Source organism: Passer domesticus, chromosome 5, assembly GCF_036417665.1.
Source record: "Passer domesticus isolate bPasDom1 chromosome 5, bPasDom1.hap1, whole genome shotgun sequence".
In the NCBI taxonomy this organism is placed as follows: Eukaryota; Metazoa; Chordata; class Aves; order Passeriformes; family Passeridae; genus Passer; species Passer domesticus.
In genome coordinates, this window is record NC_087478.1 from 79,150,839 (window position 1) to 79,167,787 (window position 16,949).

General features: G+C 41.2%; 1 protein-coding gene across 2 annotated transcripts in view; it reads left to right on the forward strand.

Moving 5' to 3' along the window:
- The first annotated feature begins 3,973 nt into the window (after positions 1 to 3,973).
- The window catches only part of PTPRO (protein tyrosine phosphatase receptor type O), a 172,680-nt gene continuing 159,704 nt past the window's right edge, over positions 3,974 to 16,949 (forward strand). The window contains exons 1-3 of one of the 2 annotated variants that reach the window (XM_064421348.1): positions 3,974 to 4,153; positions 4,326 to 4,420; positions 12,037 to 12,104. In XM_064421348.1, the coding sequence (XP_064277418.1) occupies positions 4,008 to 4,153; positions 4,326 to 4,420; positions 12,037 to 12,104 (309 nt within the window). In that variant the 5' untranslated portion in view covers positions 3,974 to 4,007. Of the gene's footprint in view, positions 4,154 to 4,325; positions 4,421 to 10,315; positions 10,484 to 12,036; positions 12,105 to 16,949 lie in introns of those variants that run through there. The other variant, XM_064421350.1, reaches the window with a different exon arrangement.

Below are 16,949 nucleotides of genomic sequence, written 5' to 3' on the forward strand. Positions count from 1 at the left end.
CCGCACCCGCGGAGCGAGCGGCCCCGCTCCGCACCCTCAATGTGCCCGCACCCGCGGAGCGAGCAGCCCCGCTCCGCACCCTCCCCCTGTCCGCACCCGCGGAGCGAGCGGCCCCGCTCCGCATCCTCCCCCGAGCGGCCCCGCTTGGCCCGGCCGGCTCTCACCTCTCTTTGCGCAGCTCGGCGGCCCGGCCCGGCCCGGCCCGGCGCGGCCCCGGGCGCTCCCGCGGGCGCAGCTCGGCGGCCGCACAATGCGGAGGGTCCGCCCGCCCCTCCGCCCCCCGGCCCGGCCGCGGAGCTGCCGCGCCACCTGCGGGCCGCTGCGGAGAGGAGCGGGATGCGGAGCGGCAGGAAAGGACACGGAGGGCTCCGTCCCGGAGCGAAACCCGTGCCCGGAGGAAGGGATGCAGCCCTGTAATCCGGCGCTGCCGCAGCCTTTAATTATGCGGGGCAGCTGCTGTTGGCTTGTATGGGCTCTGGGTGAGCGCTTGCTAGCGGGCTGCCCCGCAGTTTATTTTAACATCTCGTGCTCGCCCTCCTTCCCAATCTCGCTGCCTCAGTGCTGCTCAGCTGTACCGCCCTGTGCAGAGCCAGTCTCTCCCGTCCTCACGCAAAGTGACAGCAGGGCTGCTGCCCCATCAGACTGCTCTCCAGTAGCATCAACCTTCTACTCAGAGCTTTTCCTCCCGACTTCTGCACTTGGCAAAAGAAAGTGTTGTGATTTCAATCTGCAAACGGGCAGAACGAATCGTGCAAATGCATCAGCCTCTGCAAGAGGTTCGTGTCAGAGCCAGGGATCAAGTTCTGAAACGATAGGACGGACAGCTCTTACTTCCTTGTTTATTAAACTATCCAGTAATATAAAGATGCATTAGTAACAGATGTGAACCAGAGCTGGAAAGCACTCAGAGTTCAGTGGATGTTCCTCTGTTTCTGTTCCAACTCAGATCTGAATGAGATACCAGATGAGTAAAAGAAAAAGCTCTCCCCTCACTGTCTTCCTTCATGCAAAATTAAATAAAAGTTGGATTGGAAAAGATCTTCCATCGTCCAAGTCTTTCTACAGGAGCAAGATAAATGTTTAAGGGACAGGGTGGCAGTCCTGAGGAGAAATGAGAACAGAATTCCCCCTAAGAAGTGCCTGTTGGAGGCACTCAGGAGCGGATCTCAAAATAGTTGCATTGCAGATCATGGAAAGGCAAAAAAAAAAAAAAAAAAAAAAAAGGCAGATATAAAGCAGTAGTTAGGTTTATGCTTTACTTCTTAAAAGCAAAGGCTTTAAGCCTGTTCTCACTGCTTGGTTTGCATAATTTAGAGGGATTCGTTTTTTCCATCCTCCTAAGAGAGCAACTGATGTGTATTTTGCATGTGGGGAAATGTGTGTTAGTCTCGAGGCCTGACATTTGTTTTGTGTCTATGGAATTCACCCTGCATGGGGCTGTCAAATTAAATAGGATAACTGGCTTTTCCAAAACAGCGGATAATTTATTGGGCATTAAAATCCCAGTGGTTGTGCAGTCAGCTTGTGCTGAAGTCTCCTATTGGTGAAGAATTCAGTAAACACTAATCATGGACACAGGAAAAGGTTTCAGAGGGTTGAGACCCAAGACTGGCCCAGGAGTGCTCCAGTTGCTGTTTGCTTTCTGTGTACTCACAGTGTTTCATAATGCTGATGAGGTTTGGGGTGGGTTTTCTCCTGCCCAAAATGGATTTTGAAAGATTTAGTCTTTCATCCTGTTGATCAAGTGCCACCTTGCTTTGTCATAAGCAATGTGGTTTTGGTTGTAGTGGCTGACATGGTGTATTTTCTCCATGGTTTTGCCATCTGTGCTGATCAAAAAATGTTACCCTGGCACTGGTATTGAGATCAGTGAGTGAAGTCCATCACGTGGCTGAAGGATGGGGGAGGTTCCTTTTCTGCCTTTCCATTTTATGCAAATTTGAGGGAAGGGAAGCAGTGCTGGGGTCCCTGGTGGTCTGTGTGCTGTCAGTCTGAATTCAGCCTGATCCAGCAGAAAATCTGGACAACACTTGCCCATCCATCACAGCCAAGTGTCTTAGATTTCTCCCTTCTGCCTCTTGGTGAGTTTCATGTAGTGTTTCACAGCTTAATTAACTTTTGAAAATAGCATTTTGGTATATTTAAAAATATCATCCTTGTTTCACCAGGAGGAAGAGTAATCCCAGCACAAGAAGATAGCTGTTTCATGGGAATTACAGGCTGAAATTAAGTAAAGGGAAACTCACTCCTCTTGGTACACTCCTTTTCTGCAGCTGTGGGGGATATATCTAGTTTAGCTCCCTCTTATCCAGACCTGACTGCACCCTTTTTCACTTAGGAAGATGCCACCAATGGTCCACAACAAGAAATTTGGTTTGATTACTGTCTAGCCTGTTGTCAGAGCTTTGGACGGCAGTCTAATCTTTGGACTACCCTTCTTCACCAGAAACTTTGATGGCTGAGGAGCAGATAATGAAATAGGAGTGTGAACAGCTTGAAATGCCAATGGACCCCCATGTTCTTAAGTCAAAACAGAATGCTATTTCAGGATTGATTAACAGAGATCCATCCAAGCAGTTACAGTTGACAGAAGCATTTTAGGAAGACTCACAATTTCAAGGACCACTAAACAAAATTTTACAGGTTTAAAAAAATGTATCCAGGTGCTGCCAAAATCTAGAGAGTTCTTTCTCCCTGGTCTGGAGGTACTACTTTTTTAATGCCAAGCACTTCTACTGGTTTGTTTTTTTCATCCTGGATGCTTCTGGTGTGTTTTCTGAAGGTGTCTTTTTTTTTGTGAAAGCCAATGGCATTTGATTCCTGATAGGAGGGAGAAAGGACTGGTGTAACACTGCAGGCCTGGCAACTAACATATGAAGAAGACATGTGAGCAGGAAAGGAGCTTAAATTATGGCTTGTTGGGGTTTTGATTTTTATTTTTTTTCCCTTTGAAGCTGGAAATCCCATTGTAGCTGGCAACTTTGTAGGTTTCAACAACTTCCAAAATGAGATTTGGGCATGGGGTTTGTTGAGACTCATGAGAGACGAAAAGCAAGACACGAATTGTGGAATTTCATCTTCTGAGCACTTCTCAGTGCACTGAGTCCAAATGTCTATAAACTGTAGAGCAGATCATGGCACAGGTGGCATGGATGAGAGAGCAGATCCTCTGGGACAATTCCTGCAGTAAGGAAGGGGCTGTTGAACTCAGGGCTGCTGTCTTGGCTTGATGTTGTAGAGAAGAGCCCAGATCTGCCATGAGGATTGGTCTAGAACAGAGCACATCTGGTCATTTTTGTATTAAATAGCAAATCAGTGACATGGGTTATTTGTCACCCTTCCTTCTGCTGGGAGCTGAGATGATACTTGATAACTAGTAGAAAAACTACCAAATAAATAGCATGTTAACACTGTGTTTGCAGCTATTACTGAAGGTTCACAGGGAAGGATTCAGATTGTTTTCTTAATATTCAGAGAATATCTTCCAAATGTTTTTGTGTTGGCTCTCAGCAATGTACATAAATCTGCTCAGTTACAGTAATCTAGCACAGTGAAAAATATTGCAACTTTGTCATTAAATTATGGATAAACTTTGCTGTTAGTTTGGCTTGTAGTCAATGTGAAATATTGCTGGTTTAAATTAATATAGCATTTTCTCATATTTTACCTGGTAGCTTATTAAATGCTGATTTTATAGTTATGGGTTTTCTTGAGTGTAAGCTAAGCATTTATAACTTCTTTTCCTCTCCACTTTCAATATATAGAAGAAAAATCAAATACGCAATGCAGGCTTTATTCTTTAGATGTGTTTATTTCTAATGGAATAAATAAACCCCAATCCTGTGAGTATTTGGACAAGCTTAATGGAGTGGCCAGAGGAGGTACAGCTTCCCCATCAGCACCACTTGAAGGCACTCTCTGGAGCTGCCTGCAGAACCCAGGCTTCAGCATTTTGTCCCTTTTGGCTCTGTGAGGTGCCCAGACAGGGCACAGGAGATGAACATGGGATGGATGTGACAGCACAGTGTGGATCTCACACGTGCAAATGCCTCTGTCCTAATGCAGACCTTCTGTCTCAGCGGGCATTTGGCACATTTGTGCAGAGAAAGAAACACACAGCTCGGGTTTCTTGCAGTAGCAAGATTTTTATCAGGTATATTTAACAGTGATGCATGAGCAAAGCTGAGAGGCACAGCTCAGTAGCAGCTACTGCCAAGTAGAGGAGCGAGGTATCTGCTCATGTTTTGTAACACATGGCCAGCAGAGACACTTCATATTGCCTGAGTTAAAATTCTGCTAAGCTTTCTCTTCTCACCATTGAACAGGTTGTGTCCTGAGAGTCTGTCCTTAAAAATGGGCAAGCTGAGAGTCCACACTCATGGCCATACAGCTGTGACAGCCCTGATTCCATCACAGCCTGGTATGCTGTTATTTGGTTTGCTCTTCTGGTATTGTTATTTCTCTCTCCACACTTAGATCACAGAGAGATTGTTTAATAGGTTTTTGTTAATGCAAATTTAATTGCTGTATTATCAAAAAGAAAGCAGGGTGACTGTAACTCTCTTCCACATATCTTGTAATGATTAAACATCTACTTACTGCAAACTTGAACAAGTTCAGTTTCTGCACCAAAGTAAATTTAAACTAAAAACGAAATCACCTACAGAATAGTCTGCAAATGGGCTCGAACTCTCCTCCTAGAGAGATTTGTGTTATGGTTTTAATAAAGTACACTTCTAGAATTAAAACCCACTGGTAACAAACGCGGCAAATTTTGCAACAAATGTGCAATCCCAGACTTTATTAATGAATGAGTTACACTGGTGTGTCGTCTTAATTTCTTACAGATGTATTCATGTTCTTTGAAAGTACCAGTGGAAATTGTCATAAATTCATTTGCTGTTCACATTAATGAATGCTAGCCCTTATTCTTCCTCAGTGGTATTATGATTGCAATCTGGATTGCTGTAGGGACCCCACTGTAATTCATCATTGCTTCAGCATTCAAATTCTCTGGTGGAACCAGATATTGGTGTCGACAACATCTGGAGTTTTATGTCTCTCATCTTTTTTCTACCTCCTTCCTTCTGTTTAATCAAGAGAATGGGAAGGGGAAATTGCTGCTGTTGTTAATGTCTTAAAGACCCTGAGTGATTGCTGGATTACCTAGGAGGGAGGGGACACAGCTCTGTCCAAGGAGGTGAGACTGAGGAGCAGCTGCTTTCAGCTCTCTGCAGTGCCAGCCTGGAGAGGCAGGAGAGCATTTTCCATCTTCTATTCTGAATCCAAGCAGTGGCTTTGACAGGGAAGAGTGTCACAGAAGAGTGTCTTGGCAAGCATATTACCTGTTTCCTTCACTGGAGCCATTTCATGTTCTGTAAAACAGTTCTGTACTTGTATCAAGGGGAGACATAGGCTGATGTGGATTTTAAATAGGAATCTTCATCTGTGCCTGATCAGATCCTTTTTATCCTACCAAAATCCTTCAGATGCAAGTGCACTCTCAGGGCCATTGTTTAAATGAGCTCAGGAATGCACTGCCAGGTAAATCTTAAGTGTGGGCTGCTCCTTAGCTTAGAGTGTGTCTGCCTGTCCTTACAGGGTGTGACAATACCCTATTCTGTGGGATTGTGACCTTGGCCCAAGAGACACTTTGATATTCATAAATTCTCCACAGATGTGCTTTCCCCTGTCCTGTCTGCTGTGCTTGGGAGGAGCTCACATAAAGATAATTCATCATCCTCCTTTGAGTCTAGCCCTTAAAATTCCTCCTTGCCATAATACTTAACATCAACTTGAGAAGTATTTGTCTGCAAATATATTATGACCACTGCCTATTGTGCTAAGGAATATTTTACAATCTTTGTCCTTCTCCATGTATCCAAATCCACCAGCTGTCTTCCAGGGCTGGGAGTGTGTGGTGGGGAAGCAACCTTTGTGCACCCAAGTGCTCCTCAGCTGGAGTGGCCTCTGTGCAATTCATGTCACTGGGATGGTGACACTTCTTCTAAACACCCTGAAGGGAAAGTACTAAGTACAATTTTCAGTCAAGGACTGGATGATCTGCTGTCAAATCTGGTTCACTGTTGGGGGCTGTTGGGAGCTAAATTATTTCTTCTCTCCTTCCCTGTGTACTTGGACTATGTAATTTTGCCTTAAAGTATCTTCCTTCTCTTTGTTGGTATTTTAGAGAATGATACACTGGGATTTATATCTCACTTTTCTCCACAATATTTTGGTGCAAATTCTAAAAGAAAAACCTGCCCAACTATTGGAATACTTGACGTGTTAGTGTCATCCAAATACTTTCTTAGAACTATCCCTGAGTTCATAATGTGGAATTTAGGAGCCTCAGACTCCTCTCTGTGCAGGGCACAGCTGGTGAAGGTAATCAGCTCCTCCAGCCTTAGGAAAGAGCTGTAGCTGTAGCTGGTAACAGATGCTGAGAGTTTCTATGCTGCTCTGTGACTGTAGGACATGAGGTGATGGTGCTGATGGATCATCCATCCTCATCTGGAAATCATTACTGCTGATTAGTTTAGCTCTTGGGTACTAATTACTATTACCATATTCCCTGTCAAAGTTTCTGGGAACTGGCCTTTGAGACTTTGTTTCAGGCATTAACAAAGACCTTTAGGCACCATTTGTAAATGAAGGATTAATAAACCAACATAAAAGTTTCTTAGGACAGAATGAGAGAAGCAGTCAGAGCTTCCCTCCAATGAAAAGGAAGAAATTGGTAAAAAATTGATGTTACAAGCCCAGATTTCCCAGCGCGTTATCCTGTAGATAGCTCTGAAAGGACCTACTTTAAAAAGCAACTAGTAATGCCAGATTTTCAAAATCTTTTAAGCACATGTTGAATTTCTATGGACTCTGTTCTCAATGGATGGCACTTGAAGGATTCAATAAAAAGCAGTAATTAAAACTGCAGGAAAAAAAATACACCTAAGATTAAGTATCTAGTTCTTTACCCAGGTTCTCATCTTCATATAAACACAAATCCCATGGAAAACAGTGTAACATTTTAATGGAGATTAACTAAATAAGCAGTCACTAGTTTATTTAAACTGTTCATTATTTCAGTATCCATTGATGGTAAGATTGCAGGAACACAATGAAGTGTACTCCTTAAGAAACACTATTCTCTAATGCCTGTGCTGTACCCTTAATTAGTATGGTACCATCCATAATAAAATGTATTTTAAAAATTCATTAAATGTTTTGGGATGTAGTCAGAAAAAAAAAAGATTAAAAGAATAAATGTTCCATTTTGAAATACTTAGAGGTAATGCCTAAAATTAGTAGAATTTATCTTCTGTTTTGGCTTCAGTTAGAAATATAAATTCTACAGGAAACTTATAATTTAGAACAATGAATATAGCTGCCATGTTCCTGCACAGTTAAAGAACACGCTGTCCAGTGGTAAATTGTGGGTTTTTTCATTTGTTATTTGAATGATCTTTCTTAGGAATGAAATAGCACTTTTTCTCCAGTCACACAAGATTGCAGTTCAGCATTTTAATGCATACAGGTGCAGAGCAAATGGGAACAGGGAAAAATATATCAAATGAAATAGCTTAGTTATAAGAATTTTATAATATTTTGGCTGGTGAGGATGAAATTTATTCCAAACTGTGAAATCTTAAACAAAAAAAGACCAGTGCCTTTCCCACAGTCAAAATTATTTCTGTTTATATATTCTATTTCCATCTGGTAAAGGACAGAGTTTGTCTGAAGAATATCCTTGTAGAAAAGGATGAAAGACTAAGACTTTTCTGTTGTTTTCCAGACTGAAACACCAAAACAGCAGCTCACTGCTGACCTTGAGCCAAAACAAAGAGATGCACAAAGTATAGCTCTTTTTGGTGAAGTAATACTGGTGAATAGAGCAGAAATGGCTTCAGGTATTACTATTAAAGTTCATCCTTTGCTAACACAAAAATATTGGCGAAAAAAATGTTGAAAGGTATTTGTATTTCAAAATTTTTGGTGTATGTTTAGGAAGTCTTTTAGAGGTCATGATATTAATGAAGAATTCTTAAGCACATTTTCTGAGTTCTCTGCTGCTTTTGGGAACACCAACTCTTGCCTAAAATGACTGTTAATTGGAGCAAGTATTCATCTTGTGAGTGGTTTAATGAGTGGATGTGGAATCTGACATCTCTCCTAGGAGGCTGATGTTCAGATTCAGTATTTTGTAAATACTGGCTCTGTGTTAGAGGTTTCCAACAGGCAGCCAAACTGGGGGGCCCCATCCCATCCATCCTGCCTGTGGGGTGGGTATGGGTCTGTGTCCAAGCTGCTTTATGTTGTTTCCTCTCCTGGTTCAGTCAGCAGACAGGCTGAGAGGCCAGCCTGAGTACAAGCTCATCATGTGGAGAGTGTTTGTGGCTGGTGTCCCCAAGCTGGCTGTGACTGCTCAGTGTCCTGCTCAAAACAGCCAGGGCTGGCTCGGTTTATTTCATCTACCTTTTAAAGCCATTTAATGCACATCCACTCCAAGCTGCTGATCTCATTTTTCTGCAGTCCATGGAGTTACTTCTAACTTCATCTTCTTTGGCTCTGAAGGCAGCTTGGAGGTTCCAGTGTTTCAGTTAAACCTAACAATTTGCTGCTGATATGATCTACTTCCAGCCACCCTTCTCACCCAGCTGGAGATTGGTCACAGGCATCCTACCTCTGCTTAGAGTCAAAGTCACCTATTTTGGTGAGATGCATTGAGTTTAGCACACTCCTTTTTCTTTTTTTTTCTCTTTTTTTTTTTTTTTTTTTTCCATTGGTTGTGATTTTAGTTAAGTAGCTTAGATGGAACCGTTTACTATTGGTCAAATAAGTCCTTTTGCCAACTGAAATGTTGAAGATTTCATTCTCAAGGTCCATCCCTATTTCACAAGAAGTGACTGTCCTGCAGCTGGAGGGGTGGGACTCCCCTCCAGGAGTTCAAAATTTGGCATGCCTATTCTCTGTGATGTAACCTACCAGGAAAGTTTGTGGCTTTCATTCTTGTTTTCACAGAAGACAAGAAATTTACTAAACTTAGATATATTATGGTACAATCTTGTATGCACTTTTGCTACGTGGGTAATTTTTTGATCTCCAGACCACAACAGCAGCATTCTGAAAAGCTTCATATGCGTCACTCCTAAGAGTTTTTCACTCAACAAATTCTGCCTCAACTCCTGGTTTTGTCTTCCTCCCACTTTTACAACCAAGACCTTTTACAGCCACTTTAATTGTGAACTATGGTCTGTCTGGCTTTATTATAAGATCTGAGGCAATCACCATCATCACCTGCAGCTAAATAAAGGGCTTGATTGCACTTTCTCTTGATCCTGAATGGGGCAGACAGCTTGGTCCACTGTTGTCCCCCTGACAACCACAACCCTTTCACTGAAATGACCATCCCCAGAGGCACATGGCTATTTAACGTGGGGCTCAGGGTGGCACCTCTTAAAAGGCACAAGCTGCATTTAGAAATTTGAATTACTAGGCTGACTTTCAAGTAAAACAAAGATAAAAAACCCTTTTAGGTTTTCAAGGCATGCCATGGGGAGAGGAACGTGTTTTATGTCTTTTTTTTAAAGGCAGGCAGCATGTGCATTCCATGACCCTGTTCCATCTGCATCATTAAGCCACCTTCTTCCATGACTTATGGAAATCTTACAAGCACCAAAACTCTGCTAACTATCCAGCCAAACTAAAAATAACCTCTGAAAATAATCCAGTGTAAAAATGTTTGCCTTCGAGAGAGAAAGTGATTTATTCTTTACAACCCTTCTACTGTGTTAAAACTCTGATTAAGTTACTGGTTACAGATGGTACCAAGAAATTTAAAGCTACTAATTACTTGCAAGCTTCTTCTGAATGATAATTAGAGAAACCTGGTGTAGGTGCTGCTTTCAGCTATTAAAATGCTGTTAGATTAATGTCTATGGAAGAAACATAGCTCTTAAAATTAGACTGTTTATGCATAGAAATTCCCTAATGGGGGTGCAAATTTGTCTTTCATTTGTACCAAGAGTTGAACACTCAGCCTACATTTTGAAATATTTTCCTGATTTTGTTCATTTTTCACATGACTAATTGGAAGGGTGTGTAAAATCTGCAGAGCTAAACTAGCACTAGCAGCAGGACTGTTCATTAAATCCTGCTTTCTGTGTATTCCAACTTGAAAAAACACATTTTAACTACCCTGGAAACAACCAAAAACTGGGGATGTGGTTTCATCATTTTGGAGGGCTTTCATTTAAGGAGAGGAGACTCATCTGAGTGCTGCTCTGTTGCCAGTGGAGAAAGGGGAGGAGTCCTGCAGGTAAGTCAGGACACCTGCAGAGCCTGATTTCTGGTTTAACAGCAGCAAATCCTGATCTCTGCTTATAAAGGGAGCAAAGAGGGTTAGCCTCCCTTTGCCATTTGGAATTAATGCCTTTGCCTGTTAAGACTCATAACTCCCTTAGGTGTCTTCCTACTCCTGTGCCAGGTAAGGGGATGGTATGTAGGGATTCTGACTTGTAGAAACATTTATTAATAGCTGCATCAACCACAAATTGTTGTGAGCTCTGAATTTATTTGGTTCATTGTGTGCTCTGTGTGGTGTAAGGCTTTGAAACATGATAGCCAGACAGTTTCTGGCACAGGCAGGAAACTTCTAGAAAGGGACCTTAGCAAAACTCTTGGAATATTTTTTATTTAATTCATAGGAGGAGCAGAACAACCACAACAGCAACAAAAAACACCCACAAAAAAAAAAAACACACCCAAAAATAGACTATTAGTGGCTTCTTTGTAATGTGTTGGGCTTGAAACTGCTGAGACAGTAGAATAGCATTGGAGCTCTGTAGCCAAATCATAATAAGAAATGTTTTATCTCTGTTGTGCAGGACAGTGATACTGTCTGAGTGAGCATTTCCAAAAAGAAGCAGGTGGAGAATCTTCATATCTTATGTCTGCCCAGTTTAATACTTGAATTCTGAAAAGCTTTATCAGTTAATTGTGAATATCTGAAAAAAATATTGGAAACATTTGTTTGCAATAGGGTTTGAGTGGCTTTTGAGTTATTTGGTTTGAATTATACTTACTGAAGACATCTCTCTGATGCTCTTGTTCTTAAACAGCAACTTTCATATTTAAGCACCACTTTTAAAACCAGGGTCCTGTGTCAGGATGACAACCTAATTTAGGAGTTATTCCACATCATGCTGTGTCCTCCTGCCCCTGAATGCACTGGAATTTGTCTGACCCTGAGGCTCAGCAGGGCTGGACCCCTAAAGTCAGCACTGGGTGCTGCAGGCTTCTGGCTTGACATAAAGGAGAAAAATATCACCCAGAGGACAATCAGACCTTGGAAAGGGCTACCAGAGAGGCTGCAGACTCTGTTTTGCAATCTTTTTTTATCACCCAGCTGAAGAAGCTGTGGGCAGACAGGTCTGCATCCAGGGCTGAGCCTGCTTCTAGCAGGAGGCTGAGCTAGAGGTGGCATCCAACCTGAATTTTTTCCAGAGTTCTGTGGTCTGAGCTTGAATTTTGTGTATTTCAATGGCTTTGTGTAATTATTTTTTAGAAAGTGGCATGCTTGCATGAGTTGACTGTAATTATACTATTCAATAATTATGATAATTTTATCATTAAAAAGAGGTCATGCTTTCTGGCAGGAATAGACAAAAACATTTTTTATAGATTCCTAAAGATAGTACTTATTGCCATAAGGCCTACTTTGTTTATGCATAGGAAAATTTTTCCATCAATTACTAATGACAGACTAAGATAATGGCCTATAAATGGAGTAAAAAATAATTAAAATAATTGCAGCATAGTTACTTAGAATAAAAGGCTTTTAAAAAATGTTCCTCTTTAAGAAGTAGAAATGTCTAAAACCAGGGGTCTATTTGTTACAGAAGAAGAGTAGACTAGAGTAGAAACTACACAATTCAGATTTCACATAAAAATTCTGCTTTCCAACATTCACCCACTTGTTGAGTTATTTTGAGCTTAAAGCTTCCTGTTTAGGTAACAATATTTTCATGTTTCTTTCAGATGGAAGAACAATTACTGCTGTTTTAAAGGATGTGTTTTTGATTTTGGCTACTGATCCTTCAAACCAGGTAATTACTCAAATGTATCCCAAGTTGTTCATTTTCCATTGTTGAAAAATAATTAATTCATTGTTTTTGTGCCTGTTCTGAAGACCTGAATGGCAGAGTTGAAGGCTGTGGAGAGTCCAATGTTGTGGTTTTTTTGAAAGATTTGAAGAATATACTTGTTTACATTGCAGAAAGGATTGATTGTTGCAGTTTTGAAATTCTTCAACAACAGCAATAACAGGGAGACTTTCAGTGACTGAATATTTTTTACATTTTTGTAATGAAAAAATAGATTTTATGCATGTTGAAGGTTGAGATAATACATTTATTGGGATTACAGGTAAATCATGGCAAAGTGCAAAAGATGATAGGCAGTTTTATTCAACGATAGAATTTATCTCTCCAGTATTTCTTACTTTGACTTTTATTAAGTGGAATCAATGTCAGTTACAAAAATTAATGAATTGTGTTTTTTCCTCTGTGAAAAATCTCAGCTTTTAAAGCAAAATTTTTAAGGGTAAGGCTTGACCAAGGAAGAGCTCTCTGAGTTCTGTATTCCTAAGGGTCAGCAGTGTGTGAGTGAATTTTCCAGCAGTTTTGTGGCAGGCCATGGGTGATGTCTCTTCTTTGTTGTAAACTCATGCTCACTTCTACCTTCAATGGAACAGCACAAACCTCTTCTCCTTGTATAACCAAGCTCAGACAGGCTGCAGAAATGTACTGGTAATGGCTTCTCTGACGTGTCAAAAGCCTGTAGTATTTTTAGGTCTATGACTTCATAACCCATGGGATTTCTGGCTTTACTTCATCTTGTTGAGCATGAGCACATGGTATTTTATCTTATGTGGGCTTGGGAGTTCTTGCTGCATGGAGACTTTTTTCCCTGCACAAGCTGCAGGTCTTGTGCAAAGCTTGCTGGGGAAGGCTTGAAGTCAGATGTGATGAATTTTGACCTGGATTTCAGAAGGGGAAAGTGGGCACACACACACACACACACAGAGGCTGGGTTTGAAGACAATTTTGACCTGGATTCAGGTACTTTACAGCTGTGCTGCTCCTTAGAGCTACAGCTAGAGCTCACTTTGGCAAGGAATATGGAATGCAGTCCTGGAGCTGTGCTCTTTGCCAATAGGCAAGTTTTGCTGGTTACTTCTGGCCTTAATTAGTCCTAAAGGCTTCAGGAGCCAGGTCTGGGAGGAAGGTGCTCCTTAGGTGGATTATCTGCAACATTGTCCTTCAGGGTGAGGCTTGGTGGAAAAGGATGAGTTCCAGGAGGAAAATAATCATTTGCATCATATAATTAAGGAATGTATCACTGAAGGTGAATTATGGAGGCTTTTGGGTAAATTGAACCTGGAATTTTGTATTGTGTGTGTGGTTCTTGTGTTGTTTTTTGGGTTTTTTGTTGTTTTTTTAATGCAATGTACTTAAACAGCTCACAAGATGGATATTTGATCTGAAACTGTACAGAAGAGTTTCATTTATATTGCAATGCCTTGTAAACAGAGACAATTCAAGTGGGTTTGGGAGCTGCAGCTGCTGTGAAAGGCAGCAGCTTTCCTTGCAGGAGTTGCATGCAGTGCAGGTACCACAACAATATTCTGTAACATTCATCCATAGGAAGGGACATCAGGAAAATAGATTTTTAATTATGGTACTTAAAAAGATACTACTAGAATTTCAGATTTCTAATTTTTTTAAATCCATTCTTTACTTTCTGCTTAAGTTAGGCTACACCCAGACTCCAGAACCCAGGAATAGTTTTTAGGTCCAGATCTGTTTTTACATTAGTCAAGGACAGAGCCCAATGTACTCCAGGAGTCAAAGTCTGCTTTCCTTTCCCCAAAATGCATCTGGGAGCCATGTGGCAGCAAGGGTATCTCCTCCTATCTCCCTCCAGGAATATAAATGTAGGCAGCTTATCTTGGCCCTGGCTCTATCAGGGACTTGTGCTGGCAGTGGAACAGATCCAATTGTTCAGAATAATAATTATTATCTATTCAGGATATATTATTATTGTACTGATCTGCAATGAGATGCTCTCAAGATACACCTATTCCCTGACCAGCCCAGCTTGCTTTTCTTGCTGAAAAGCCTCACTGCATGTCTTAGTTAAAGCATACCCTGAAGGAACAGCTCACACAAGATTGCATTAATATTGACATTAAAGAATTAACATGCATCCTGGCATTGATTTCTACCAAAGCAGATTTTGTTTGAGGGATCATGTGTAGCAGTCCTTAATTATATTAGATTTAGCCAGAAGCATTCTTTCCTCACAGAAATATGTGCCTAGATACACTTGCTCAATAGCCACCTGGGCTTTTGTTGGGATGGTCAAATAATAATTCTTTGAAAAAGAGACACTAAGAGCTCAAAATATTGAAGAAAACCAGGATTCACTAATCACTTACTACATTCAACGCAGTTTGTGTCTTTAATAAAAATACCAAATATTGAAAATTCTAGCACTTTTATTGTGATGAAAGTAGGAGCAATGTTCTTAGAATGATTTGCCTTAAAGTGAATTTGAACCGCTGTTGTTCTTTACTAGATTAGACAAGATGCATTTCAGCTGATAAATAAAGGATGGAACTTATGCCAGATGATTAATTTCCCCTAGATCATGATTGACTTTGAAAGGATTTGCTTTGCTTCTTCTGTAGTTTTTCTGTTACACAGCCAGTCTGAGTTTTGCCATGAGATGTCATTACTTTCTACTGCTCTGTTTAACTGCAAAAATTGCTGTGAGCTGAAAATCCACTGGCATGCTGAAGTTTAGACTGAACTTTGATCAGAGCTATGGAGAGAAACTCCATGGAAGTCAAGAGATTACATCGCTCATTCTGCATCCTTTTGGCAAGGCAGGGACAGAGCAGATTTTGCCCATCAACATGCAATAAAATGGTGTCAGTGATATTACTCAGAAAATTCTGTCAGATAATTTTAAACTGAAAAAACCACAGTGAAATTGCACAGGAGTTGAAGTCTCGAGCAATGTGAAGAGCTCACTCTGATATGTTTTGAAATCAGTTAGAACAAAGAAAACCAAAATTTTCCAGCACCTCACCCACAAAAATGAGAATTTATTCCCTGGCATGCCACAGATTTCTGCCTCAGTAATTTTTGCCAGAAATGTTGTTAATTTGTTTTTTAAACTTGCTACATCTAAAAATTAATCATCACCCTTAAACATGCAGGCCTCTAAATCTTATTGGAATAATGGATTTTAATTCCCTTGCTTTCTTGCTTGTTTAGACCCTCTTGGCTGATGTTACCAGGAAGAACTTGTGATTATCTTGTTGGCAAAGACCCTGTGCTTACTTTATTCTTATCACAAAGAGGATAAAAAATCATACTTTGCTACAGTTTTATGCAAGTTTACAGTGGGGAAGAGTTTTTTTCCTGGTGACCAGCTGTCTGAAACCAGCAGTGCATAAACACATCCATTCACCCAGATAATCATTTTCCCAGATTTGATTTAAGACACTTCATTGAAGTTGTTATGCTCATGTAAAAGAGCAACAATATATGAGTGAGCCGGGCCTTAGGCCTTGATTTTCCTCCAAAAGATGAAAGCAAATGAAGAATTTCAGAGAACAAAACAATGGGTAAAAAAACCTGGAACTGAACCATTTCTGCAGGGAGATTTAGGACTTAATCCTGGGAAGAAAAACCTGCTCTGGCCCTGATCCAAAACAAGTCTTAACTCTAACTCCATCAGCAGTTTCACTGAAGACTAATGTCTGTCCAAGTGCTTTGGAGACCGGGGGCAGAATATCAGTAATTTGCAAGACTAAACCCTCAAAGAAATTATCTTGGTCAAGTGATAAGGAGCTGAACTTGTAAGAGATGGAAGGAGCTGGCTGTGGGCATATCAATGGATTGTAATGTCTAGTGAGGATTAGTACAGAAGTTGGAGTAAAACCTACTGAAAGAAATAGCTTTACTATTATTTAAACATTTTCAACCTTCCCTTTCTTTTCTCAATAAAATAACTTCAAAGTAGGTTTTGAAATAATGCAATGTTTTTGAGAACTGATTTATTTTTTTTTTAAATGTGGGAATTTTTATTTTTTTTTTGTCCTCAAACCTGCTATCCAAACTTGCTAGGTCAGAATTGAGAGTCAGAATTCAGGCTTGTTAGAATGCCTCCAGCTTTGTTGTCTGGATGTAGAGGTTGGATTTCTTCTCCAATAAATACCTCTGCTGTTCATCTGGTTATTTGATACCACTCTTGTTTTTGCACAGTTCAGAGGTACACTTGTATAAATGGTATATTTAATATATTTCCATTATTTGCTATCAGCATACTGGTGCATGCTATACCATTACCCATTTTTTGCAGATTGCTGCTCCTTAAACCAAAATCTTTACTGAACCATTTAAAGTAATATTTGTTCCATGGTTCCCACTCTTTTCAGGCAGACAAAAGAGCAGGATTTTGGCTGTGGGGGGAAAAAGGCATAGTCTGAATGGTGAATTTCTTTTCATAAGGCAAGTATGCCTGTGGCCACATCAGCGGAGATGGAAACAGATTGCAGATAACTTCTTGGCACTGAGTGTGGGTTAGGTGAGGTAGGAGAGCAGCACAGAGCTGGCCAGCTGCCTCCAGGGGTGACACTGCCTGGGGGAGCTGCGTTTGCAGCTGGGTGGCCAGACCTGCCTGTGGTGTCCCTTCTCTGAGGCCAGGCTGTGTTTTAGCCAAGGCAGCAGACTCTGTGTCCCCCCAGGCCGGGACAGAGGTGCTGGACAGGGACCCTGGGCTGGACAGGGACCCTGGGCTGGGCTCTCTGTGGTCTCAGGTCCTGCAGGGCCACTCACGTCTGGAACTCGCTGTAAGGCTGCTGTGCTTTGGGTTCTGCG